General features: G+C 43.5%; 2 protein-coding genes across 4 annotated transcripts in view; one reads left to right on the top strand and one right to left on the bottom strand.

Moving 5' to 3' along the window:
- Positions 1-27,303, bottom strand: part of LOC146185226 (acetylcholinesterase-like) — a 332,565-nt gene that overhangs the window by 131,772 nt on the left and 173,490 nt on the right. The gene's annotated exons all lie outside the window — the stretch shown is intronic.
- On the top strand, positions 195-9,336 carry LOC146185235 (cholinesterase-like). Its single transcript, XM_084605491.1, has 3 exons — positions 195-1,875; positions 2,809-2,958; positions 8,246-9,336. Exons 1-3 carry the CDS (start codon positions 275-277, stop codon positions 8,448-8,450), a joined length of 1,956 nt encoding a protein of 651 aa, XP_084461617.1. The 5' UTR covers positions 195-274; the 3' UTR covers positions 8,451-9,336.

The raw sequence follows: 27,303 nt of genomic DNA, 5'->3' as shown, positions 1-27,303 counted from the left end.
GGTTTATAACCCACAAGTCAATGCCATGGTGAAGGGATCTGTGCTCCTCCTCTGAAGGGTAGGACGATTAGTTGATCGGAAACCTGTTCCGTGAAGGAACACACAACTAGTGAGAAAGAGAGAAAAAAAAATTAACAAAGGCCTTTCCCTTTCTTGCCGCCCGCCGCTCGTCTCGCCTGGAAGCTTGCGAATCATCTCGGAAGGCGGAACGCTATAACTTGACGCGCGAAGCTGGCGCGCCAGCGTATAGCGATTGTTGTTCCTCCGTCACACCATGGCGCCGCCGCAAACAGCGCTGCTGGCGGTCGTATTATCATGCGTCTCGTGCTTGTGTCGGGCTAATGCAAACGAAGTTGCCAACAACACAGCCGCTTCTCCTCTCGTTCGGATCACCGACGGACTTCTTGCCGGCCGACGTGAAATCCTCAGTGGACATGAAGTGGACAGCTTTCTCGGAATACCGTACGCCATGCCTCCCATGGGGGATCTCCGATTCGAAAAACCTCAGCCTCCGAAGCCATGGAATGGAACGTACGACGCGACGAAGAAGTCGAGCCCGTGCATGCAGCTTGACTTTCCTTTCATAGTTGATTCGAAGATCGACAATTCCCACGCGTCGGAGGACTGCCTCTACATCAACGTCTGGAGACCTGCGTCGGTGTGTGGTGCATCTGAGCGGTGCAAGCCCGAGTTACCTGTGTTTGTGTTCATTCACGGCGGCGGATTTCAATGGGGCGACTCGATGCTTTTCGTCCACGACTTGTCCAACTTCGTCTCGCTTTCCAACGTGATTGCAGTCGGATTCAATTATCGAGTGAGCATTTTCGGTTTCCTGACCGCCGGCCGAAAGGAGTTTCCCGGTAACTGGGGTCTCTGGGACCAGCACATGGCTTTACAGTGGGTGCAGAAAAATATTGCCTCTTTCGGAGGGAACCCAGCCGAGGTTACGCTCGGTGGCCAAAGCGCAGGAGCTATATCCGCCGCATTGCACTCGATAGTTCCGCGGGGTCACGATCTTTTCAAAAGGATCTTTCTTCAGAGCGGCTCGACAATGTCAATGATTGTGGGGGAGCCGTACAAAGGTTCAGGCAAATTCATAGCTGTGGCAGGAGCCGCTGGCTGCTACGACGGTACGAGGAGCCTTGACGAGCAGCTCAAAGAGTCTGTAGCTTGCCTGAAGAAGGCGGACGCTCGAGAAATATACGACTGGCTTGCGAAAGAACGAATTCAAAACCAGATCTTTCCACCTGTTAAAGACGATGACTATATCCCGTTTGACCCACTACTCGCAAATGCGGCCGACAAAATATCTGCGAAGGAAGTGTTCCTGGGAACAGTCGCTAATGAGGGCTCCGTGTTTGCGTACAATATTGCTAAGCTTGCGGATAATTCCGGTGGCGCCTTTTCTCTGACAGGTGACTACAGGCTCATTATGACGTTGGGCGTCAGCACCCTGTTCAATTTACCCATCTCAACTGCGAGAGGGATTGTCAAACATTATTTTGGAGACTACTCTGCGGAGCACACCCGGGAAGAAGTGCTTGCACTTTTCAGTGATATAATCAGTGATGGTGGGTTCTATTGCCCCGTTGTCTTCTTCGCCGACAAGGCCTCATCTCAGGGAATCAAGACGTACAGGTATGTTTATGCGCACAGGTCTTCGTTCAACGTGTGGCCTGACTGGGTAGGCGTCTTCCACGCCGAGGACTTGTTCATCACTATGGGTGCGCTACCGTTCCTCAAGGAAGAAAAGAAGCACCGGCCACAGCTTTGGCGCGTTCTTAAAGATGAGCTGAATATGACGCATTACACCAGAGAGGAAGAGGACTTCATGAAGGAGCTAGTGACTACAATTTCCACTTACATCAAAACAGGGTAAAGTGAATTTTTCTTTCATTTCACATTTCCTTTGTTGCAGCTTTTAATTTCAGTAATGCAGACCATGTGTAGTCCCTAGCAGGATAGATAAATCAAACATTGTTCAAGACATGAAATGACAATCATATATGCAGATAATATTAGCAGAGAAGAAAAACACAAGAATTCACAGTCAGAAGTGGACAATGAAAGGCAGGGATCGTAGTACAAAACAAGAAACCCATTAATTAAGCAAGTGATGTTCGAGTTGCCTTGTAATATTACCACAGAGAAAAAAAAAAAAATAGAAGTTAGAGCATTCCGTTTGGATACAGTTCTAGAGAAAAAATTATCATTAAATGTGCTTGTACGAGCGAAAATTAGTGCCAGTGCGTATTCCTGCGTTCAAACATCCCAAAACACACTGATTTAATTAAACGTGAGTAAAGCGCCGGAAACAGGAGGTGCAAATGTTCGCCGTAGCTGCTTTTATAGAAATATACGACTGTGCTCCGCAAATAAAAGTATATCATCATATTTATTTACGTTTATACAAAATACGTCTTCAGTCCCTCACGGACGACGATAATAAATAAAGAGGGGCAGGCTAGAGTGTGTTACAGAGAAATCATCAAAAATAGACAAAACCGCGAAGAACAACAACAAAACACAACAAATGACATTTGGAGTAAAATATTAGTTATAATTACAATTCTATATTAAGAATAGCTCATAGGATTGCTGCACTGAACAAAAAAAAAAATTAGTTGAAGGAAATAAAAAGTAAATGTTTTGGAAACTGAGCGCTCAAAACGACCTAATCACGCGCTACGGCCAGCCGCTTAAGTAGGCTTCCGATAGTGATCTAAAAGACATTTGATCTTTACAGGCATCAGTGAAATACCCGTTATCAAACGAATCCACTGAGTCTTGTACCGATTTTGTCCGCAGGAAACCAATCGTTCCAGAGTCGAGCACCGACTGGCCTCTGTACTCCAAGAACAAACAGCAGTATATGTACCTCCGGCCTCACAACTACACCGCCGGCACTGAGAAGCGGAATAATTTCTGCGACTTGTGGAGGCCTATTCTCTTGAAACGGTGAGTGTTAAAAATGAAATAAATGCATTGTACGGAGAGGCTTTTACACTCCTGCGCTAAGTTTCATCTCCCTACGCCTGTTTTCTCAGTATCCTCTCTTCGCATTCCACTACCGTATTTTGCGCACATTTTACGGTGTAGCTATTACATCTTCGACCATATCCAAGTGCGCCTCATACTCGCGGTTCGAGCCTTGTTTCTACCTTCGTCGTTGGTGTGTGAAATGCCCAGACTCATGTTCACGTGGGCATCCCATGCACAGAGCCTGAGCATCACATCTAGTTCTAATTTCGTCGTTATCAGGTTATCCTTGAGAATGCTACAAGAAGCCGTCAGTATTATAAAAAGGTTCCTCAGAAAACATCCTGGAATGACAGAAAATGGTGTAGCATCCAGCGTGTCCTCACTTTATAGAGGTGATCGCTTCGATGCCAAAGATGCAAGGAAGGACATGCCACATCAGACGCTTTTCGGAAGAGCCGTGCACACATTCGTGGCGGAACGTCTTAATCTGAATGCTGCATGCCAAATAGGAGCGATAGGTCGAACACGTGAGGAGTGCTGTCGGGAAGCCGAGACCACCAACCGGTTGCATGAATACATCTTGACTCGTGCCCGTACACTCCTGATACCATAAAATACTGGCAGTTAGCGTCATAAAAGAGAAGCAGAATCGTAACACACTCGTGCGAGACAGCATAATTGCATTAGTCATTTCGCAGACCAGCGAGGTTGATCACTCAGCCAGCACTTCGGGTAGGTGGCACAAATCCTTTTTTCTCTTCTCTCTGCAGACGATCGTATAGGAAACATTATTGCCGCTATTTGTGAGCGTACTTTGTGCACATGACCTCCCAGGGCGAATACAGTATGCATGGCCGCTTAGGTAGGAGGCGAGATAATTCGCTTCATGCAGAACAGATGCTCCAAAGAATAATGCTGGCCATAATACTTCTAGTACGAAAAGCGCAACTGCACCATCGGTTATTTTGAATTTGCAGTACATGACCTACCCATGATTCCCGATTTCTTCTCGATTTCCACTGGACCGTCATTCACACGCGTTTGTTCCGTTGCCCATTCGTCCGGAGGCTTTACGTTATGCCTACCATTGCCTCAAAAGTATATTTCGCTTCACAGAGAAATAGCCCCAGAGTTCGTCACGCAGTTCTTTTGTAATTTTTTACTACTAAGAATTATCCTGAAAGATATTTTAGAAGTAAGCAGATAAGCAATACCCAAGCTACAAAACGTGGTGGCCGCAGTGCTGGTATCTACATACATATAGTGGGCTCTATAGACTCAATCAAAAAAAGTAAACCAACAAAAAAAGACGTTACATAACGATTTTTGATTGTCTCTGCATGGCGACACTTGCAAACACCCCCAGAAAATGTCTAATGCTACTCCTATCTACATGTCATACCTGATTACGTCTCCCATACTTCGCTTCTCAATGCGTCCATGCTGATTAGGGATTATTAGCTGCGCACATTATAAACATTATGCTTGTCACAAGTCTAATTACGTCCACTCCAGTCCAAAGACCTCTCTTTTATTCCTCCAATTAACACTGTCCTGTGCTAGCTGCGTCCACTTGACATCCGCAAACTTCTGAATATCATCGCCCGCCTGGACCTCCGATGGGGTTTGCTACGCTTTCGTTCTCTTGGAATCGAGACTGTAACTCTTAGCGAGAGCAAGTTTCCTGTCTAAGCACTACTTACGCCCTGCGCAAGCGCAATTCGTCTTGGTTCCGACTATGAATTATTATTTCATATATTTGTACGAACTCACTCTGCTCCCATCTGCTCCATGTATTTTAACGTTACATCTTTCAGTTCTTGTTCTTTATCTCGGTACGTTCTCCTTAGCCAAAGTACCAACCTCTTCTTCATCCTTCATATTTATGCCCCATAGGTGAGCGCCAATAAAATACAGCCAGCCATTATATGACTTCATTCCTCATGTGGGATGCTTATAAGTTCCCAATCATAATCTGAGTATTTCTGCTATAACAACTCCGTCAATTATTATTCTCTTCGTAATTTCTTTTTGATGATGCGGATAGGCGGCTACCAATTTTCCAGAGAAAAGGTATTACCTAAATGCTTTGAGCGACTCACTACTAAGCGTAAACTTTTGCTCCTTTCCAAGGCTGCTCAACATTATTCAATGCATTACCAATACCATTTACGCAATCGCGCTCTTTTATCCTCGTTGCTTTCTTCCTGTCTCGTGATGCTGTACATACATATTCCTTGTAGCGCTATTGCTTCGGTCATACCTAGAAATGTTTGCATCAAAGCATCAGCCTCGTAAGTGAGGGCTCGAAAAATAACCTCACCGGTCATTTATTCCGCACATGCTTATCTCCTTAGTTTTTTGCTCTTGGCAGCGAACTGCAGGTTTTTCTCAGAGAAGCCTCTCCTACACGCTTATGGGCGCCCTTGAATTTTATATTTACATGATTGTGCTTTCAAATACAACCCAAGGCTGCAATGTTAAATGCCCCTTGAAGGAATCTCTTCAGAAAATGACAATAGCCTGGTTCTCATGGCATTGCAGTCAATCCTCTAATGTGAAATTGCAGGCGATAAAGACATTCGATGGTAACGTTGAAATCTTTCTCAGGCTTCAAAATGGAAGTCATACCTCTAGATTTAACAGTTAAAACTTTTCATAGTGATGGATCCCAAGTGATGAGGTTAAATTAGCAGCAGAAATGCAGAGAGACAGGCTAAAAGCAGTCATCTCGTATGTGATATTTCTTTCATGCAAAACTAATGGGATTGCCTCGTCGACATCCTTGCACGATTGGTTCTCGTATGTATTAAAAAAAAAAAAGAAAGGTCAACAACGTTTTCAAGGGAAACAGCTTTGCGAAACCTGACACTGGATCGTAGCTTAATTGTAGTAGGCACGACTCCCGCATTGATCCTATGCAATAATTGCCAAAGATACTTTCCACCAGAGTTCGCAACTTGGCGCTTTGACAAAGGGGCTTTCCTTATGTATACGCTAACCGCCATTGCGGGCTATTCCTTCGAAAAAGAAGGGGCCATCTTTTCCCCTTCCTGGATACTCATTTGGTGCTCTGGGTTCGTCCATCATGTATGCGCTGGGCGAAAAAACAAGGCATTAGGGAATTGCTTAAGGAAATAGCAAAGAAAATAACATTCTTGAAGGCTGAACGGAACAAAATTAAGTGCAAGAGATCATAAGGTGTACTAGCAACTCAAAACGTTTTGTTGAGCAGGACAGGTTACCGGCTAACTGGCAATTAACGTGGCATAAAAGGTTACTGGGGACGAAAGAAACACGCACGAGAAGATTCTGGCAGAAAAACAGAGATAAAAAAAAAAGAAAGTTATAGCTGCTGGAGGATGGAAGTCATATCTTTAGTTTTAACAATTAATATTTCGTATTACTGGCACCCAAGCGGTGAGTAGACAGTCCACTTGTCGAAATGCTTTCTCGACTTGCGAAGTGAGGTTCCCCCTCTACCCTTGTTCAGTGTTCTTTTTTACCGAAGGGTAATGGTTTAAAAAGGTGTTCTCCTCAATTTTTGATGACCGGTCATTGCAATTTGACTGATCATTACCACACAAGTATTTACTCTTGCGTCACTGCAGTCTTTATGTTGTCTGCATTTAAAATTTGCTGCCTGACTACCACTCGACGATGGCAGCATATTAAAAAGAAATGAGAACATTTTTATATAGCTGCTCATATACTTTTTTTTTCTTCAAGTTTCTTGTCACGCGGGTGGTACTTATACTGCAGGAGAAAATAGTGCTGCTGCTCGGTGAAGGAAATGATGTCAAAGATTCGAAATCGAAGTGATGAACTGCGCTTACAGTCCGACATTTTAGCGTTTTACGCTCGCCTCATTATCATCAGTGTTCCATCGACCTGATCCAGTTCTGTCTTTCGTAGACACACTGTGGTGGTCGTCATGGTATCAATGTTGTTGGTAGTCGCTGTTGTTAGGTCAACTATTTGTAGCGAAAAATATTGTGTAATAAATGACCCTGATCTCAGAAGTGATAAGCGTCGCGTGCAAACGTTCAGAGCACTTCAGCAAATCCTTGGATGGCTGCTGTATGAAGACAACTGTTTTTCTCGTGAATGACGGTAGATATGCGATCAAGTTCTGAGGCCGATTACCGTGAGCCGGCGGAGAGGCATACGACTGAAAGTATGGCTTCTACCTCAATACTGTCAGGATACACGGCAAACAGTACTAGAAAGGTAGGATAGCTTCGTGCCCACAACTCCTATAGAGCAGCAACACAACGACAAGAGCTGAACTTTAACTATGGAAAAAGTTTGCTTATTATTGCACCTTATGTGCTTACTAATCTACGGTATCCCGTATTTTTGTCTTTACATAAATGGCTTTGCTAGGAAAATTTTTGTCTTTACATAAATGGCTTTGCCTTACCGCTACAAAATGATTCCAACTAGATATAAATGTCTCTACTTAAGTACAGGTATGTAAATATACGTATGTCGATGTACACTAGGGCTTCGCCTAATTCGTTGAGCTCGTTTCCTCAATATTCGCCCTTGATTTGCCTACCTAGCTAGACAGGATTTGGCAAATTATGTGTTGTATTATTATGTGAATATGTGTTATGTGCTTGGCGAAGGGAATTGTGACGCTTCGGTCCCGCGCTGGGCACTGTCCATTATTTTTCCTGTGGGCACTGGAGCCTTACAAGTTGCTTTACACTACATGTAAGTTTCAGAGCTGGTATTTTCTCTAGATATTTGAACTTACATAATCCCACGTGAACATTTTTCCGTTGTTCTCAATGCAGACCATATAAGCGGACGTTAACTTAACATTGTGGTTGCCCCATGTTCTGCCTTCCACATTTTCACCAAATAGGGTTACTAAGCGAATACGACTTGAACTGAAAATCTTGTGGCTTGCACACTAGCTTCACATCAATGTTGATTGAAATCATAGCTCTTAAGACATTCTTCCGACCTCGTGCACCATCCCCCATGTTGCTGGTGTGTGGCTGGCATTGAGCCAAACAGGGAGGAGTGTTTGGCTATTCAGTTCCATACAAGCAAAATAGCCTTACTTAAGGTATGCTCACTTATCTTTCTTGCTCTTTACTCTGTTGCTTCGTACCTCTTGTGCAACATTATATGTGCTGTATATAAAGCAGGAGAGACCTAAGATGCGCCTGAGCAAAAAAGCAACAATATTATACACTCTTGGTGCTGGGCTGACCTATTTCCTCTGTGTCTGTTTTTTTTTTTCCTGCAGACCCGATAAGACGGCATCAGGTGAAAAGGAACAAACGACGCCATCCAGGAAAGCCTCCGTTGCGAACATATCACCGTCGAGTACAAACGAAGTCGGCAGCAATTACATCTCCCAAGCCAACGTCGCTTGCTCGTCATGGCTGCCCATTGTTCTCGCCGCAGTCACATTCGCAACTATACGCCCTCATTTTGTGCAAGCCATGTAGCAAATGTATGGCAGAGTGCACACAGCCTATGTTCAAAGCCGTGAAAGGTTCAGGAGTGGTTCACACCTAACACGTCGCCACCTACGTTACACTTCATCAATACATTGCAGGATCGATTCTCGGGACCCGCCCAGCCGCGGGCGCTTCGCTTATAAGACATTTCTGTTCGACGCTGAAATGCCCTGGTGGTGCAGAGCTGAGGTTTCAGGAAATAGCTCAATATATGCTGAATAAGAAAAAAAAAAAACAATTCAGAATTTAAGGTTGGTGTGTCACCTACAGAAGTTCTCGTCGAAGTTACCGTAGCTGTAATTTCTAGCCTTCTGCTTGTACAGCCCTGTTTTATATGACAGCCAAAAAGGGAACTACAATAATCTTAAAAAAAGGGGGGTTTCATTTTGAAAAAAAAAATAAAAAAAATGACTGATGTCGCATTAATTCCTTCTGTCTTTTGCCTGGCTCGGAGTATCACCGTAGAAAATGCTTTCTTTCAAAGAGAAAATTCGATATAGATAATTCCATATAGTAAATGGGGCACTTCATTTCCAATACTTTTCGTCAAAATCGGGCCTCAGCTGGTAACGTCGAAGGAGCCTGGCGAAGCCTGGAGCTGTGAACCGCACTTAAAAGATATGTAAACGCTGCCGGCTTGTGGTCTCTAATTACAGTGCCAATGAGTGCAAACCTCGTTAATGGCTAGGCTTGGCACAACTTCGCTAAACCGGAGAGGCTTCACATGACTGTCAGATGTCTGGCGCGCGTGTTGAAGAAGGATGTGTTGCATGTCGCCATGTACATGTGTGGCAACATATTTGTAAGGAGCTGGTGAATACGTCCTCGAGGTGATGCTAACAGTTCTAGTCCTTTTGTGGTTGTCAATAAACTATCGAACTTTCAAGGACGTGATTTTGTTTCGGCCACTGTTTACTCAGCAAAGAAACCCCCTGTGGTAAAGGAACACTGATCAGAAATTTGCGTTTTCATCCACAAATTTGGACTACTGCAAGGAGTAAACCATTAGGTATTAACAAGTCACCACCATATATATGAGCGTAGCCGCACGACTACAGCAGAAAACATTTTGTTCATGCGGGTGCTCATGGGTGAGTGCTCCGTATTTAGTACTCATCGCACTCGGCAGGTCCATCTGACACTGTAGAGGTGCGCGAAGGACAAACGAATGGGATGCAGGAGAATTGAAAGCTTGAAAACCAGTTATTGAAGGAACGGCAGCGGATAAATGAGAGAAAAAAGACATCGAGCATTCACGTCAAGAAATCTTCGTTACTTCCTACTCAACAAGACAGAGTTTTACAGCATCCTATTGAAAAATACTGCTTCCAGCGAAATGGGTGAGTCACTGATACAGTTTTGACCTTTCGTATATATTCAGTATGCTTCCACAATTTCTCGCTTCCTTCCCAACACTCTAATCTAAGTCAGTCGTGGCCTACATTTTTTGCAGGCTGAACCTTTGGAAAGCTAGATCCTTCCCTTGTCGGTAAAGAGGTGTCGTGCGATTTCACGTTGCTTCACGCGGCGCCTAGCCTTTAACATGCTAATGGAACTATTATTCCATAAGCACTCTTTCCACAATCTGGTGGTATCTTGTAGAGCACCCCGGCGCGTCCGTCAGAAAGCCTTGGCATGCTTTCTTATTCTTTCACGACTACTTTTCTTGAGTTGTTTTGGTGACTTGAGGGCATAGTTGCGCCAGCTTATACGATGCTGTAAAGATCGTGACTACACTAAATTCTCCCATCCAATTCAAGTTGTGTGAAATATTGTGCACATATGGCATCACCGCCGATTTTCCTTTGATTTCTGCCTTTTTTAGACTTTTCCTTCCGTCTTTTTGCAAGCCTGTTTCTGATCAGGCCGCTAGGATTGCATGGGTATCTCCCCCAAAGTAAATTGAAGGACCTAAAATAGAATATTTTAACTGTATAAACGTGTCAAAAAGCGAAATGCAGAAAGCGATACATACCATGGTATCAGGATTGATTTAGACGCGGATTTCTAAGCCTGAGCTACATTTGTGTGCACTTCCTGACGGTGATCACGGAGACTTCGAGATCCTTAACATCATGAATGTCAACCGAGCGTTACGAACATTAGACTCCTACTTTGAAACATAATTTCCTTGGCCAAATGAGTGAGCTTCACGCTGCCAGCAAATAGTCAACAAAGCCATAAGCGCCGGACAGTGGATTTCTATAGAGTGTTGAAATTCTGTGCAGCTTTACTCAGCGTCACTTTTCCGTGCTCAAACGCCTGCCACGTTGGCTCAGCGCTCATGACCTTCGGGTCCTGCGCACAGGATCTATAAATTGAATCCCAGACGCGGCGGTTGCATTACAAGCAGGCGCCTGCATTTTACCACAATTCCTGCTCTTCTAATATTGATAGATTTCTTTACGAGCTTCTTTCGAGGTATGATTTGAATGCGTTGAATCGTGAAAAAGCATTCCTGGACATGGTTCGACTACCGATTAGAACTGGTTTCCGAGAGGCGCGATTCAAGCGATAAGCCCCGCAGAAATAGGCGGGAAAAATACGTTCGGAGGCTGGTTGCAGCGATGCACCGCATAGCATAACGAAGAGTTAGTTTCAGAAGCATTTTTCAGCTAAAGCTGTAATATTTTTTGCGCTCTGCCATTCGAGGTAAACTCACGACGCTCGCGATAGTATGAAAGTTGTAGGCTTGATTAGCGCAGCTTCACAGTTAGCGCTGTTTATACGAAGCTCCCCAATGCAAGCACGTAGGAGTACATGTGAACAGTCACGCGATTACAATGCTGCGAAGGATATTTAAACACCTCCTGAATCCTCCGTGCTCACCTGTGTATTGGTTACACTAGAAAATGGTGTGGGAGCAGGATTATAACGGACTGACACCTAGATTGTACCGCGAGCAAAATGAATAATAAAGAAAAGGCGCCACAGTTGCTGGCATATGTGAAGGATTTATCGTAAAAAGTGGTCAAGAGACGGAAGAGGTGGCATTAACTCGACTACTGTCTGTTTTTCATGCCTTGGTTTCATGCCTTGTTTTTCATGCCTTGTTTTTCATGCCTTGTTTTTCATGCCTTTCATGCATACATGAAATGTAAAGCGAGCATGCGAGCAGACAGGATAAAAATCAAGCAACAACATTTATTGAGGAGATGAATCTAAAAAAATAATCACATTCGCCAGAATATATGAGTGCATATGTATCGCCGAAGCAACGATCGGACCACTTTTTAATATGATGCGCCTCTAACAAAAAGTCTAGGTTTATCACTTCCACTCTTGTCCAGAATCGCGGTCTACTCAAATCTTGGACTACAAGTTCTTTTACGCAGATTTTCGCGCGAGATTCGCATTTTTTCCTTATTCTATACTTTTCTGCAGTACTGCCGTAACCACTCATTAAAGCAGCGGGCGCTTTCGTCAACATATGACGTATATTTTAATTTGTTTTCGTAAATGTGCGCTAAATCACTGCCAGAACAACTAGAAATTTAGCCTGGTTAACGATTTGATGTGCGGGTGTGACATGTTATTTATTTATTTATTTATTTATTTATTTATTTATTTATTTATTTATTTATTTATTTATTTATTTATTTATTTATTTATTTATTTATTTATTTATTTATTTATTTATTTATTTATTTATTTATTTATTTATTTATTTATTTATTTATACTGCTGTCTCAGATTTCAGACATTGCAGTAGTGGTTACGTAAAGCAGGAATGAAAATCACAGCGCATATAGGTATAAGCACTTTTTGAACAAATTACTCAGGTGGTAGGTGTCCCAGCAAACAAGCTTATTCAACATCTCGACTTTGTACGGAAAAAGAATAAATTCGTGGCAATCAAGTAAGGACCTTAACGGTATAATATTGATAGGATTGGTCGGCGGATCGCGTGTGCAGTGAATGAAACGGGGGCAGTTGAATAAACAAAATTGTGCACAATTTTGTGTAGCATGATAAGCTGCTCACAGTTTCATCGATGCTCGAGAGATTACAGTGATAACCACTTGTAATGCTTTGGAGGCGAAAAGTGGCGATCATACCGGTTAAAAATAAACCTGATAGGTTTTTTTCTGCGCCTACTAAAGTTTATCTTTGTCGTGCACAAAATGAGGTGACCCCACGACTGACGCGTATTAAAGCAATAGCCTGACAAATAACCTATTAACAGTTAGCGTGCATTTTTAGTAGCACCATTTTCAAGTTATTAGTTGCAATGATTTTGCGCATACAGTGCCAATATGCGTATGCCATTTTAGGTTAGGGGAGAGTTTTAATGTGTGTTCTGCATTTCCGTAATGGAATCGTAAAGGTTGCGTTTTGTTCGTAAAGCTCATTATCACCGTTTTCTGGAAGTTTGTCTGCATTTGTCAAGTTCTGCTTCAGTTGTAAAAGGAGGAAAATACTCAGTTTCGTCGATGCTCGAGGGATTTCAGTGATAGCACCTTGTAATGCTTTGGAGACGAAAAGTGGTGATCCTACCTCATTATTAACATTATAAACTGATGCATATAAAACGCAATCATAAGCCCACAACCAAAGCTTAACAGGAGTGTTACAAATTACTTGGATGAGATAATTAATATGCAGCGTGTTTCAGGGAAGAATTTAAGTAATTTAAAAAATATTAGATTCAGAACAAAAAAAACAATACTTGCAGGAAGGTACTCTCGGCGCTAAAGGACATAAATTTCTGTGAAACAGCTCTAATTACCAGTGTAACTAACAGAAATTCAAAAATAACTTCTTAATTATCCTAGCTGGTTGGTTAGTAACAATAGCCAGTTTGATGCCGTCAACGAGCCGATGCCATATCAGTTTTTGAAACGAAGAAAAAGCCATTTTCTAGAACTCTACAGCACAATGACAACTTACGTTTATTTATTTCTTTATTTTTTTTGAGCATGCAACCGAAACTCAGCGCACGAGGAGCGTCGGAAGTATGGCGCAAGCGTAATGTCTGCTGGTTACGCGCGGTAATGAGTGCAGCGCACAATTCGAAGTGCGTGGACTAATTTCCCTGGCTAGGGAGCCTAGGCGCTTGAGCTTGGACCGCGTCCGGCGTTATCATCTTCTTCGTCAGTCCAATTTAGGATTGCGTTTCACACACTTGCTCTGCACAATCTTTGATATGCACTAAGACACACTTAGTTTCCCACTAACACAGCCATGGCACAAAACTTGTTAGAAAGCAGGAAAACATGAAAGCAATCCTCAAGCATAGGAAAAACACCATCGTTCTCGGCATTTAAAAAGTCTGTGACAACTTTGTATGCTGGCATTTTAGGATCACAACCAACGAAAAATTCAACAAGGACTGGATTATGATCGGATATACTTTCTACAACTTCACATTGAAAATCTTTACGCATTAATCTGCCGTGGCAAGCAGAAGATCCAAAATGGAGCACTCCCTAGTAGGGTTATCAACAACTAGAGATAAATGAAATGAGACAGCTAAGTCGATCAGTGTATTACAGAGAGCCTTGTCGCAGCCAGGTGCGATCAATGAATTCTAGTTGACATATGGTGCATTGAAATCTTCACAAACAATCAGTTTGCCATCATGAAGTTTCACGACGAAGTCAGTACAAAATTTCCGCCGTCTTCAGATGGTCGGTATACAGCACCAATTGCTGCAAACAAATTACACACCATAATTCTGCGCCAGACAGGCTGTTTTAGGGAATTCAGGCGGCGCCATATACTCGATGCCATTTCGGATAAAAAGGGATGACACATCTGACAGGTTTGGACCCGTTTGTTTGAAAATTCAGCTGGTATCTAAGACAATTCGGCCATTTCTGCGCTTGATCTCTGCCCGGCATCCTCGGCCGCATAGCTTCACCAAAAATGTCTTATTTAGTGCTAACAAGTAAATGCTATAGGTTTCGATTGCCACCCACTGTGCGGGCCAACGACGATGCATAAACGTTCTAAAGAAGTCATATATACATAGGGTTATTCGTTTTCGAGCTTTCAAATTCGTGCGGTAAAAATCGGGCGTTATTTTTCGAATTGATAATAGGCGAGAAATAGTGTCTTTCGTGTAAACACTCCGTTTTATCGAATTAAATTTACAGCCTTATAATTTTTTCGATTACTCCTAATCGGTGGGTAACGATTAGGGTCATCTTTTGGGTTGCTTTCAAGAAAGTATTTCATAATTCAGCGTTTCTGTCGTAATTAATACTGTTAGTGACGTGGAACGGTCAGTTTTTGGACAAGAAAAATGTTGTTCACGTGAACTGGTCATCAACGTTTGAAACTCCTTTATTAACATACATAACCACCTGCATGAGCAACATTTCGGTTTCCATCCGCGACCTGTCTGGTCTCTGGAGGTATCTAAGTTGAGAGAACGATCGCTCAACGTCTCAGCTGCCATTGACACAACAACGTCAACGTTGCATTTGCTTGCCTGGTGTAGAGCACAGTAGCGTCGTTCCAATCGTTCATCACTTCTACACTTTCATTTGTGGGGCTTGCTTACTCCTCGCGAAGCGAGCCTACATCGCCCGTCGCGGAAATATATAGAGGTCGGTAGTCATGAAACGTTTGACTTGGCAGGCGCTTCTGGAATAGATCGAGTTGAGCACCCAATTTTCACATTGTCAACTGGTTTTCTTCTTTGTCTGATACGTTCGGTTTTAGACTGTAGCCCTATTTTATGGAGATTTTCGTACAAAAATGTTCACAACAAGTTTTTACTAACTTGGCACTGCTCTTAGGTAACATAAATAAAACAGCTTTTTTTGATCGCTTTTGCCGATCATCGTAGAAAACCTGTTGCCACTCTTCTGTAGCTTGACGTTTACGAGAAGATCGAAGCTTGGCATCACAACTTTTCCTCTTTCAAACGTTTTCTGGACATCTAAAAGTTGCTCGAGTGCATCTTTTATAAAGACTTACTCGCATAAAGAACCATTTTATCAGAAAGTATCGCTCGAATAGCTTCTGCTTTGGTGCTTTGATACGAGCTTTCAACAAGTTCCGTGGGCACAGCTAATTGCTCCAGAAACGGGAAAACGGGTCTTACCCGAAAACGAACATCTCTGTTTGCGCTATACTGTTTCCGTTGGCATCGCTATTACAAGCGAATTGATCTTTTGTTTGCTTTAGTAATAGAGCCGTCACTGAACGTTTTGATATTCAATGTGCTGCCCACTTTTAGTTGGCTCTACTGCGATAATCATGCTACCAAACATTTCACAGCCCTCCAAAACTATAATGCGAAGCGGTTGCCTAGCGCTCAGACCGTTGAAAAAACCATGATGGAACAGGAAATTCCGTAGGTGTAAAAACTACAGCTGTGCAACAATGTCACAATTTTAAATAGTTCATATATCATATTACACAAATTCAACAGCACTAACCGCACGGATTCACCAACCCTTATGCTTGTGCAGTTCTAGGAGAGATTCCTTGAAACTGCGCCAGATCTCTAGTCAAGCTTCCCGGAACATCCTGTACATTGCAAATGAAGGAAGCGTATTTCCATAGATAGCATCTGTGGTTTCTCCGGGTGCGCATAAGCAGGGTCACCACAGTAGCTGTATGTGGCTGTAAGGTGTTACACGTGTAACACTTTATAGTAGCTGTAAGTTGTTATACGACTTGTGCCTACTGGTTGTCTCGTAGTTCGCATTACACTGGCGCAACCTTATGCCACGTGAGAACATGCAGCATTTTTAAAGCAAAATAGGCACTCAAAGACTGCGTAGACACTATGTATGGGTGTGTTCAGAAAAAACAAAAACAAAACTACAATCGAGGTGCCATGAACGTTGCTTGTATTCAATAAAATATAAGCCTATCAAACATTTATCTCTGGAAAAGCTATAAAAGCACTTTAGGATGCTGCAGTGGTTTAGGAAAAATGTAATTGGCTCTGGAAAAGTATTACAGATGTATATTCTGTCAAAATGCATTGCGATGTTGCTCTTGAATGTGTTCTTTGTATTATACTGGTTGTTGTTTTCTCTTCAGGCACATTTTGTAGCTCCAGACCTCTGTAAATGTTGCCACACCAAGTGAAAATCGGCCAAAATTCAAAAACATAAAAACAAACAACTTTGGCTCCAATTAAATTTTTTTTAAATCTCCCTCGACAATCCGCAGTATTCCATAAATATTACGGAATGAACAGCGTTGCATCAGATTGTTTCAAGGCATACAAATAATTTGTAAAGAAGAACCTCGTTATGCAATATAAGAATAAGGGCATATCGTGCAAAACGGAATTTTCGATCCTACATTCTTGCACGATGCACTGAGGTTTTGCCACTGAACATTTAATTTATATGTGTACTATGCAGATAACGTTCTTTAATTAAGGTAAGATATGTGGCTCACGATTAGTTTTTCTCGATTAATTACAGTCACTTCAATCAGGACGACTACCAGGCGACTGGAAAATCGGTAAGGCGGTTACAGTCTTCAAATCGGGCAAAACAGTTTCTCCACTTAAGTACCGTCTCACTCCTCTAGCGTGCCGTGAAAACTTATGAAACACACCATTGACACAAAAAACATCAGTTTTCTCGACTCTAACAACCTTTTTCATCCTTCTCTCTATGTGAAACGCGGCTCGCTATTTTTCTTCATGATTTGCACGTTAATCTTGGCGCTAATATACAAACCAACGACATTTTCATAGATTATGTGAAAGTGTTTACCTACGTTTACTACTAAAACGTTCATACTGCCTGCGATATTTTAAAATTGACAGAAGAATTTCTAACTAATCGCTCACCGTTTGCCCCTGCTAATAACACAATTCTAGCTCCATTCGTATAGTATCTGCCGTCCCTCAATGGTCTGTCTTGGTCCACTTCTGTTTTTAATTTATATTAATGGTTTACCAGGAAACGTACATTCTAATATTCGTAAGTTCGTAGAGAACTTCGTCATTTACCGCTCAGTTGCTACCCTAATCGACCGAAATTTTCTTCAAGACGACCTTAACCGCATTCAGGAATGGTGTGCCGATTGGTTAATGAAACTTAACCCTCGTAAATCTAAACGTTTGTCCTTTCACCACCGCTATAACCCGCTTGGTTTCCCATACGTAAGTAATAACGTCCATATACAGTCTTGTCTATCGTATAAATATTTAGGCATCACTTTGAGTAATGACTTGTCCTGGAGTACGCACATAACTGATGGTATCATATCAACTATTAGAACACTTCGCTTTTTACGACGGGATCTTCGCCATGCCCCTGGACATGTAACATTATTAGCATACAAGTCTCTTAGATCGAAAGTGGAATTGCAATAACCATTTGGAACTCGCCTCACTCTTGCCTTATCAGCGCGCTCGAAGCAGTTCAGAAATAGAGCAGCCAGATATTCATTTTTTTTTTACTCTTACGACACAGCGTACAGGGTTGAAAGATAAATTCGATTTATCACACCTCTCTCTCTCTCAGCTCGCCGCCGCATCGCCAGTATTTGCTCATTTTGCACATTTTTCTACAGTTCCTGCGCGCCATACATTGTCTCACCAGCCCACATATTTCACGAAACTCGTCATCCTTTACAAGTTTCTCGACCACGCGCTGGTATACTCTTAGTCTTTCAGCTTCATTTTTCCCACATCATTGCAGACTAGAGCGATATTGATACGTGATATTGAGGCCATTATGTGCTCCTCAAACTTCGGCGACAATCTTCGCAGTCATTTTTATTGTTGTAACACTTTCCGACCATATTATTTGTAACCCATCCCTTATGTAATTGCCCCTATCGGGCCTTCGAGCAAAATAAATAAAATGCAATCTCTTCCTTGGCACTATTTTCGGCCACTGGATTGTGATTCGTATGCGAGCCGTTGCTATAGCGAAGCTTTGCGTGATGTTGTGTCACGAGTTGTTTTGGCATCTCACACATGCGTACGCGAAGGCATACTTGGCCCATTGCGGTAGGCCACTATATAGGAAAGGACAAATTGCAGGAATCTGTACATTTCTACCTTCTTCGAGGCATACGATTTAAACTCTCAGCTCTGTGCTTGTCAAGCCGGACTCCCGGCACAAGCGGTGACAGGTGAAATACTGAGCGTTCCGGCATATTTCCTTGTTATATATACATTGAATTGTCTGATATGTTGTTTTGATATAAAATGCCGCTAGTCCCAAGAGGTATCAGGAATAAAGACTATCAACCCACCAGTCGAAGAGAAGGATACGGTTGCAGCCCCGAATGCTGTTTCAGAATAATAATAATAAAAAAAAGCAAGTGAGTGCCTTCATCGACATAGTCACTCACTAATGAAGAAAATTAAATTGATTAAAATCTGATTTCCGAGTTAAAGTCCGCGCCCAGCAACCAATGTCCGTCTCTGTGTTATATTTCATCAAAGTATCTTCGTATTAAGACCGAGACTTTCTTAGAAGTGATCTTAAGCTAGAAACACAAGGTTCGTTAATACTTCAATTATACATCACAGAGTTCAAAAAAAAAAAAAAAGAAGCGTTCGTACAGATCACGTGGCATTATATTGATAGCCTAAAAGATACAGATGTAACTCGTATTTCGTCAAACATCCCAAATACCTATGCTGGCATCAACTTTCCTGGCGAGACCCCCGGTCTTTCAGGCACGGCGTGAATAGAATTAATCAGCCATATCATGATAGGGTTGGAAACCAAGTGAGGACATGCGTCAGAACTTTTCCCGGGAAACGAGTAAGTCGGGAAGTCTGTCGCTACTATCACTAACCCAGATAAGGACAAAGGTGGATTTTGAATTTTTAAGAAGAATACAAAAAGACGTTAGCAAAACAGCATGTAAGGACATTGCAAGAAGCCCTATCAATTTGGACATGTCTTGATGCTTTTACTGGCGTATGTCTTCATCGATGGCTCTCATGCATAGCATTCATAATCCGCCCTAATACATTCGTGGCTATCTTATGTGCATAGAAGAAGCTAAGGCGCCCTTCGTCAGTCTTCCTAGCAGAGCACAACGTACTAGGCCCTGAAAATCATTACTCAGAACTACCTTTCCCCCTTTCTTGGCAAATGAACCCACTCCTCTCTAGTTCCTGCTCGATAGTTCCTGCTTTCTGACGAAGATAAAAAAAAGGAAAAATATTTGAGCTGGAGCGTAACGCTGGTCCTTTTCTCCTCACTGGCAAATCGAGACCATACCTCGAGAGGCAAGGCCTCCAGACGCGACATTTGCGAATACGTTCCAAAGACGCGCCTATCGAGTAAATCCGAAATTACGTCGACCACAACCTCATCTATTAAATGCAGAGTGCCATTTGTATAACTATTCTTATATTCATTCATAAGGTTAGCGCTTTAGTATGTGAAATAGTAATTTGGTTTACTCTACCCCGATGGGTAAATTACAGAGGCCCTAAATTAAGTACGACGTTGTGGGCAGCTCTACAGATCCGTATGTACGTCGGATGGCGTGTTGTTGTGCCGTTTGGAGCCCAAATAGGCTGTAAAAAACTGCCGGAGGGGAAGTCGCTTATACCGGCCAATGAGCTGGGGTGAAGACTTCCGCGGCCATCTTCAGGGGGACAAGAGGGGGACAAGAGCCGAGCGCTTGGAAGCGCTGTTCGCAGCGTTGCACTGCGAACAGTAAAAGTAAGTAAGTAACAGTAAAGTAAGTGTTTAAAGGACAGTAACAGTAACAGTAAAGTAAGTAAGTAACAGTAAAGTAAGTGTTTAAAGGAGTAAGCTCTGATGCGATGCTGTGGGCCATCTGGTGAGCCATAGTGTACAAGTGTCCGAATCAATTTGAACCTTCTGAATTTTTAGCCTACTGGCGCGTTTTTAGCGCTATATACTAAGTGCAAAAGTCGCATCTCAATCTCTATGTCAAATATTTACATCAAGTCACAGCAACCCTAGTAGTATATAGTTTCGTAGCTTATGTCGAGTATAACAGCACTGAATTAATTGCAAGCATTAATGAAGTAAGTGCGATAAATAAGTGAGAAAAGGTAATTAGATAACAGCTAATAAATTTTGGACTTTGCACGACATCACTGAGTTATATATCGTTAGATAGTTTATGTCCAGTATAATTTCTCTAGGCTAATTTTATGGCCTAATTATTCACTGGCATTAATTACTGCTAGTTCGCTAATTGTGAATAAAACCTAAAATTCATGCTATAGCTTCAAGTTGTACATTGTTAGACAGCTTCTGTCGAGTATAATTGCAGTGGATAAACTGCACGCCGTAAACTATTACTGATAATTAGTTAATTGAGGTTTCAAATTGAAATGGATGCTACACTTTCAAGTCATATATTGTACTGTACCTTATATCGAGTACAGTTGTACTAAACTAGTCTAATTGCCCTACACAGAGGTCCTAACTTCTGATGATTAGTAATTAGGATTAAAATTGAACTTTTTTATACAACGTATCGTATATCGTTGAACTGGACTCTGCGAATATAATCCGAAATGAAACTCTAGATAAAGCAAAAGCCGCTTGAAACATAATTATTGCTCTTCTAGTTCCGTTCAAATGTGTTAGGCGACCAATTTCTTATCATTTTAGTTGCGCCGGAATGACGCTTCCTCGATCGAGTTCGGGAACATTGCCTGTGGATTAGGAGGTGAATGCCTTTGCTAAGGCCCACCGCAGCTAGATTCACAAGGTCTCCCTAAAGCTTAAAATATACCTAGTGCTGGCTTAAAGTAGAAAATAAAATACCCAGCAATTCGCATGTCTTCCAATTCTTTAGTGCATTCACTTGAGATGTAGAACTTCGAACGGTCATAAGTTGGCAAAATAAAAGCAATTCAAGGCATGAGAAATGCAAATGTATACAACAAACCTGAGCAAGTATTGCATTCAGCATATTGAAAAAAAAAAAAATAAAAAAATAAAAGGAGAAACATAGCTTCCGATGCTTCAAAAAAATACATACTTCTGTAAACAATAAATCCGACCTTCACACTGATACAGTAAACTTTACGAAGCTTAAAAACACCAGGTGCTATCAAGTTCGTTGCGTTTATGACCAGATAACAGAGACTAATAATAAAGAATCAATGAGAAACATTGGTTTCGGTGGGTTACCCATTTACGCAACAAATTCATAAACATAAATACGAAGGTATATTGTGTTTATATTGTTACGATGTGGCAAGCCGATGAAAACAGAACAGAAGACAGAGAGATGGTCGATGACAGTGAGATGACGTTTAGTGAATTATTGCCGGGCCTAGCGCGAGCATTCCTGTCAGCGCCACTGCCCGATTCTTTTTCCTTGATCGTCCGTAACATGACCCGGGGCCACCGAGCGATCGTCTCGATCGCGGACAACGAAGTTTACCGATTTGATGATTCCATGGCATGAAGATGGGGGTGTCTGGATGCTTGAAGAAGAGGAAGAAGTAAGAATAGAATGGCTTGCCGGTATGATGTCTGATGCGTGGGTGATCCGCCTCCCCTGGAGCTGTCAACCATTCGTCACCAGAGTCCATAGGACCGATGGCTTGAGGTCACGTCGGGCAGCTTGGGCGAGGGTTGCGTGTTCGTGTCCATCGGTTCCTTCGGGTCAATCGGGTCTTTCGGGTCCTTCATCTCGTTTCTGGTTGGTCTGTCTGTTCTCCTTGTCTTCAGGTCCGGGCTGTGGGCTGGGCGGTGGTAGTTGGTCAGGTCTGGGCTTGAAGGGCTGGGGCGAATCTGCTCGGCGACGTCCCTGGGCCCTCGATCAATGGTCCCAGCTTACAGATGGCGTCGATGCTCCAAGGCGAGGAATGGGATGACGTACGCCGCACCTCCAATCAAATGTTACGACGTGGCAAGCCGATGAAAACAGAACAGAGGACAGAGAGATGGTCGATGACAGTGAGATGACGCTTAATGAATTATTGCCGGACCGTAACAATATTTTTGAAAAGATATATAAGTTACTGGATGAATGATACGGGCATTTCACGAACGGCAGCAGCCGCCTCTGGACGGCTCGGTTTTCCTGGCGACGACAAGGCTGCGTCAATGGTGGGTGCGCATAATTCTGCACTGCGTCTGCTAGGCTTTGGTTTCGCGCTTCGAAAGTGGCCAGAACTGCCAGTGCTGCAGTGATTAAGGAATGTGCTTTTATTGCCGTTTAAGAGAGAGAGAGAGAAATAACATTTATTGCACCCGTCAAAAGGTTGGTGAGGATCCGGGGCGAAGCTCTGTACCAACCATGTCCTCCCCCTCAGCCGTCGACCTGGATCCCTTGGACCTGAGCAGCGGCCAGAGCAAGATGGATGACTTCTCGTTGCCCTTTTTCGTCCTGCTTGAGAAGTAGTGCCTCCCAGGACTCATCTGTTCTGTCAGGTTCTCCAAATCTAGGACACGTCCATATCATATGGATCATGTCCGCTATGCCATCGCAACGTTTGCACCTGGGGCTAAAACTTTCCGGGTGCCAATTGCTGTAAAGCTGGGGGTTCGGGAATACTCCAGCCTGTAGCTTACGCCACATAACCTCCTCGCTTTTGGTGAGTTGCTTACACGGTTTTAGTAGTACTGATCTGCTTAATTTGTAATGATTTAGGATATCTTGGTAGGTGTTAAGGTCATCGTCGAACTGCAGGGGCTCCTCATCGCGCAAGGGGTACGGGGTTGCGCATAAGTCGGATCCCGGAAGGTGGCTAATCCTCGGGACAGTACGTGCGCTTTCTCGTTCCCCCTCAACCCCTGGTGCGCCGGTGTCCAAATGAGCGCGACCTGCTCTGCCGGTGGTGGACCACTGGCCAACACTCTTGCTGCTATGGCCGATATGCGGCCCGCGTCAAAGTTTCTAATCGCTGATTTCGAGTCTGTAACTATAATTTTGACCTGTTGTTGTGTTAGAGCTAGCGCGATGGCCACCTCTTCTGCCTCTGTTGTGGTCGAATTTCGGGTGCTGCAGCAAACTACCGAGCCCCGTCTTCTCTAGTTGCTGCTGAAACACATCCCCTACCGTTCGCGCACTGTGCGGCATGTGTATATAAGACGTCCTGTCTTCCCTCAAAAAGGTTAAACTTCTCTTTTTTTTTTCTTTTTTTTCTTTTTTTTTTTTTTTTTTTTTTTTTTTTACGCAGGCTTGCTATAAGGCACATTATAGAAACTCATGCAAATTATGTTCGGTAAGGAACATTTTTTGTCCGTGACAGCTATGTTTTCGGAGAAGTTTCGCGCGCTTTTTTTTTCTGGAGGTCATTCATGGCTAATGAGTGATGAGTCTCGCAACTATATCTTTGATCTGCTAATATATGTTGCTCATTTGAATTTTTCCCTTATGTACAAAATAATGCCCGAAACCACACATGGGCCGTGAAGGGTGCGGAGCGTGAGGGTTCCGTGTCAAAATAAATAAGCTTGAGTTCTTTAACCTTAGGAGCCGACAGCAAGGAGAGTTCATGAGAGGGTGGAAGCATACTACTTTTCGAGGGCGATGGCTTGAGCGGTACGAATGAGCGTTGGTATTCCTGAATAGCTTGCTGTGCGACTAACGTCTTGAAAATATGCTGGCGAGCACGGGTCGTGCACTGGTCTCTTCAGTCACTTTGAGAGCACATCGTATTCTCAATGTTTCTGGAGTCTTCCGTTAGCCTACTGTCTTCATTCGCACAGCTTGTCTGCACGGCGAGACTAGCCTCTCCCCATTTCCTCCACTCCCTGTAAGCAGTCGCGAATATCTTTCATCGGGAGTGCCATCCAGCCGCGAATTCAGAACGTTGGCCTCGCGCGCTAGCGTAGGTGGAGCCGCCAAAAAAGTCACCGGACTGGCGTGCGACAAGACGAAGGGAAGTACAGGCGGGCATGAGACGGCAAGCGCTAAGAGAATACCTTTCTATAAGCATCACATTTCAGGCGAGCTCTCACGTGAACGCGGCATATAAGACTGCAGTAAATAGTTTGCCTGGTCTCGAAAAAATGCGTTTGCGAGCCTTTTAGAATGACTCTTTTCGGATATATAATGCAGAATAGCCTGCGCTGAAGCGCTATGGAACACGCTTGCATCTCGCGCACGCCCGGGGAGGAAAGAACATGATCGTGGCTGTGCAGCAGTTGTGCTACGTTTTAAATGCATTTAAACCTTCGTCCCTAAAAGGTTTCAGTCTTAAATATTATCATTTTTTATTTCCGCGCAAAATCAATCAACGAGGCCTTTGTAGGGGAAACACCACGAGCTACTGCGGAGCTTTCGTCGCCTAGCAGACGACGCGTTCGTCGCGCTGGACCACTCCTGGTAACACCAACCAAATGTTGCCCGCGCGCCTGCCGCTGATTGCGGCGCTTTCAGAGTTCTAGTGATTTTTATAAGTGCCCAGTGCAGAGCGCCGCCTATTGAAAGTACGTTCAAACTCTCACGTAAAACTTCTGGCGATCTCTACAGAGGTCGCATGCGCTGTGCGTTACGACGAAGAGGGAAATTACGGCATTGAAATAGCCGTCAAGCGGCCGGGGTATCGGTCTCTTCAAGGTGAACTACTCTTGCGAGTGAGGAGCGAAGCGAAAACGAAGAAGCCGGAACGACAGCAATAACAGCGTGCCCGATGCTGCAGGCATGAAAAGAGCCGTCAACAAGGAAGAGTGAACCTGAGTAAACCGCGCGTATGGGCAAGAGCGGAGGTTCGTTCCTTTATGCACTCGCGCCATTGGTATGCGTTAGCGGTTTCGCGTGTGCGAGTGTGTATGCGTGCAGAATTATTGCCAGATGTGCGCAGGAAGTGGAAGAAAAAAATCGTAATAAAACTCGAAAGACTGAAGTTGTAGGGGTCGCCTGCGTCTCGACGAGTACGTTTGGGCTCGGAAACACTGACACCGTAATAGAATAACTTTCACAACAGTGATGATGTCACAACAGTGAGAACAGCCATTTATGAAGAGGAAACTTGGGGCATGAGACATGCCGAAACCGGAGCCACTCATGTTGTAGTATTTTTGCCAAAAACGTAACAAGGCGTTAGGTTTGTACTGCAAGAAAACAATTTATGGCGCAAATAGCTAGACTGCGTATAACTCTACTCGATATGCAATATCAGTGCAAATGGAGACAGATTCAACTGTTATGTGAAAGGAAGTATCCGTTACAGGGGCATTCTTTTCTTGGATTTTGCTGCACATGTGGTAGGGATGCAGCGTGTAATAAATAGGGGAGCGATTCCGCGGAAAGTGGTTCAGCTTGGTCTTTACAAAGGAAGGAAGGGAAAAAGATTTGAAAAACAGATGAAAGCAGGTGAACGGAGAAGACGTATTGCGCGCACACAAGAACGTGCATGCACACGGACTAGTAAGTAGAGTTTATGTGCTGCCGAAGAATTCACGTGCATTTGTGTCTCATAAATTCCAGAAAACCAAGTTGGCCATTATCTTTCCAAGGGTAAGGTCGCTTATCTGCCCGACATGAAGAAGTGCGTTGTGTGAGGCTAAAAGAAAAAAGCTCAGACAAAATATTCACAAACGGTCATGGTGATGACCAAGAATCGCTTAGTTCACCGAAAACACTCTTTGCGGCACGAATATCACCATGTATATTCATGAGCGTTCTCCTTCGCTACCCTTCGGTACTGTTGGGGTGGTCTTGCGTACCAGTAAGGTAAATGGTAGCAACGATGCGAAAAACTTCCTCGGGCGACAGCTAAGGCGCTGTTCTCGTTGCGCCGTTTCATTATCCTGCCAAGGACAGAATGATGATACCCTCCCTCCTCGTAGGAATGCCTGCGTCAAAGTCTTAAGATGGCGAGTCTTAATAATTTTTGGGGCTCATCAGTTTTTAAACTATTACCTATGGGTGCCATAAATGGCGCACCACCACTTTACCTTTGACGGTAGATGCAGCATCACATGTTCTTCTTTGTAGTTGATAACGTCCTCGACTCCACTGTCGCGGCAGTTTAACCTCTGCAAAACCATATTTGCTTACGTCTAAACCTAAGCCTAACCAAAGCATAACCAAGCAATAAGACGCTTTCGCTTCGCCAAACTAGATTTAGCAGCATTAAACCTAAGTCATTTTTTTTATTCTAAGGCGATAGCCTTTAATGACTCATGCTCGCAGATGAAGTCCGTCCGTCCGTAACGCTTTCGTTACTTCGGAGGTGGTAGCTGGCAGCAGACATGGATGAGCCCTAACTGGACGTAGGGCTTCCTGACATTACGTACGTTTGACAGGAGCTGCCAACTCGGGCCTCTCCTTTCATATGGGAGGGTGATATCACAATCAGCCTGCCAAGTGCGTTGCATTCACGTTATCTCTAGGTCACGCAGGCACGTTTATACGGCTCGATTAAAACATGGCTTTATATTTTGGGTGCTGCTATCACGTCATCGCGAAGGTGGGAGTGAAACAGAGAGAAAGTGGTGCCGCTGTGAAGGTCTTTGGACCACCGCGCGATAGACGCTTTCATCTCATCGCAGTTTAGTGATCGAAAGTGCCCCATAAAATTTTTTCTTCCCATGTCAATAAAATCACGTTCCACAATTAAACCATTGTTTTCTCTTCTTCCAGCAAATATTTGTTGGTTCTCAGTGCGTGTAAATACACAGTACCCCCCCAAAATAAATAAACTCATTCTATGTCATCTCCGTGAGAGGAAGCGCACAGAATACGAAAACAATCGCGGAATTTGGCCGTTGAAAACGTTTTCTCGTGGCTGCTGAAGCGGAAAAGATATCTTGCAGTTACCTCTTTCTTCATATAGATTGCGAACTCAAGGCTAGTCGCGGCACCTTCGGATGCCAGCGCGGAAATTTTCCTGGAAGGAGCGAGCTCCAGACAAGAGAGAAGTAAAAATAAAAAAAAGGCATTTTCATCACGTATTAGCAACGTAAGGAAGGCCACCAGGAACCAACCTCGAAATACT

This window comes from Amblyomma maculatum, chromosome 6 (genome assembly GCF_055883805.1).
Source record: "Amblyomma maculatum isolate TAMU_Amacu chromosome 6, ASM5588380v1, whole genome shotgun sequence".
Classification (NCBI taxonomy): domain Eukaryota; kingdom Metazoa; phylum Arthropoda; class Arachnida; order Ixodida; family Ixodidae; genus Amblyomma; species Amblyomma maculatum.
Note: the sequence above shows the minus strand (reverse complement) of the source record. Positions and strands in the feature narration are given on the sequence as shown.

Coding starts and splice junctions, on each gene's coding strand:
- LOC146185235 (XM_084605491.1), top strand. CDS start 275: ATGGCGCCGCCGCAAACAGCGCTGCTGGCGGTCGTATTATCATGCGTC. Junction 1,876..2,808: donor TCCACTTACATCAAAACAGG/GTAAAGTGAATT, acceptor TTTTGTCCGCAG/GAAACCAATCGTTCCAGAGT. Junction 2,959..8,245: donor AGGCCTATTCTCTTGAAACG/GTGAGTGTTAAA, acceptor TTTTTCCTGCAG/ACCCGATAAGACGGCATCAG.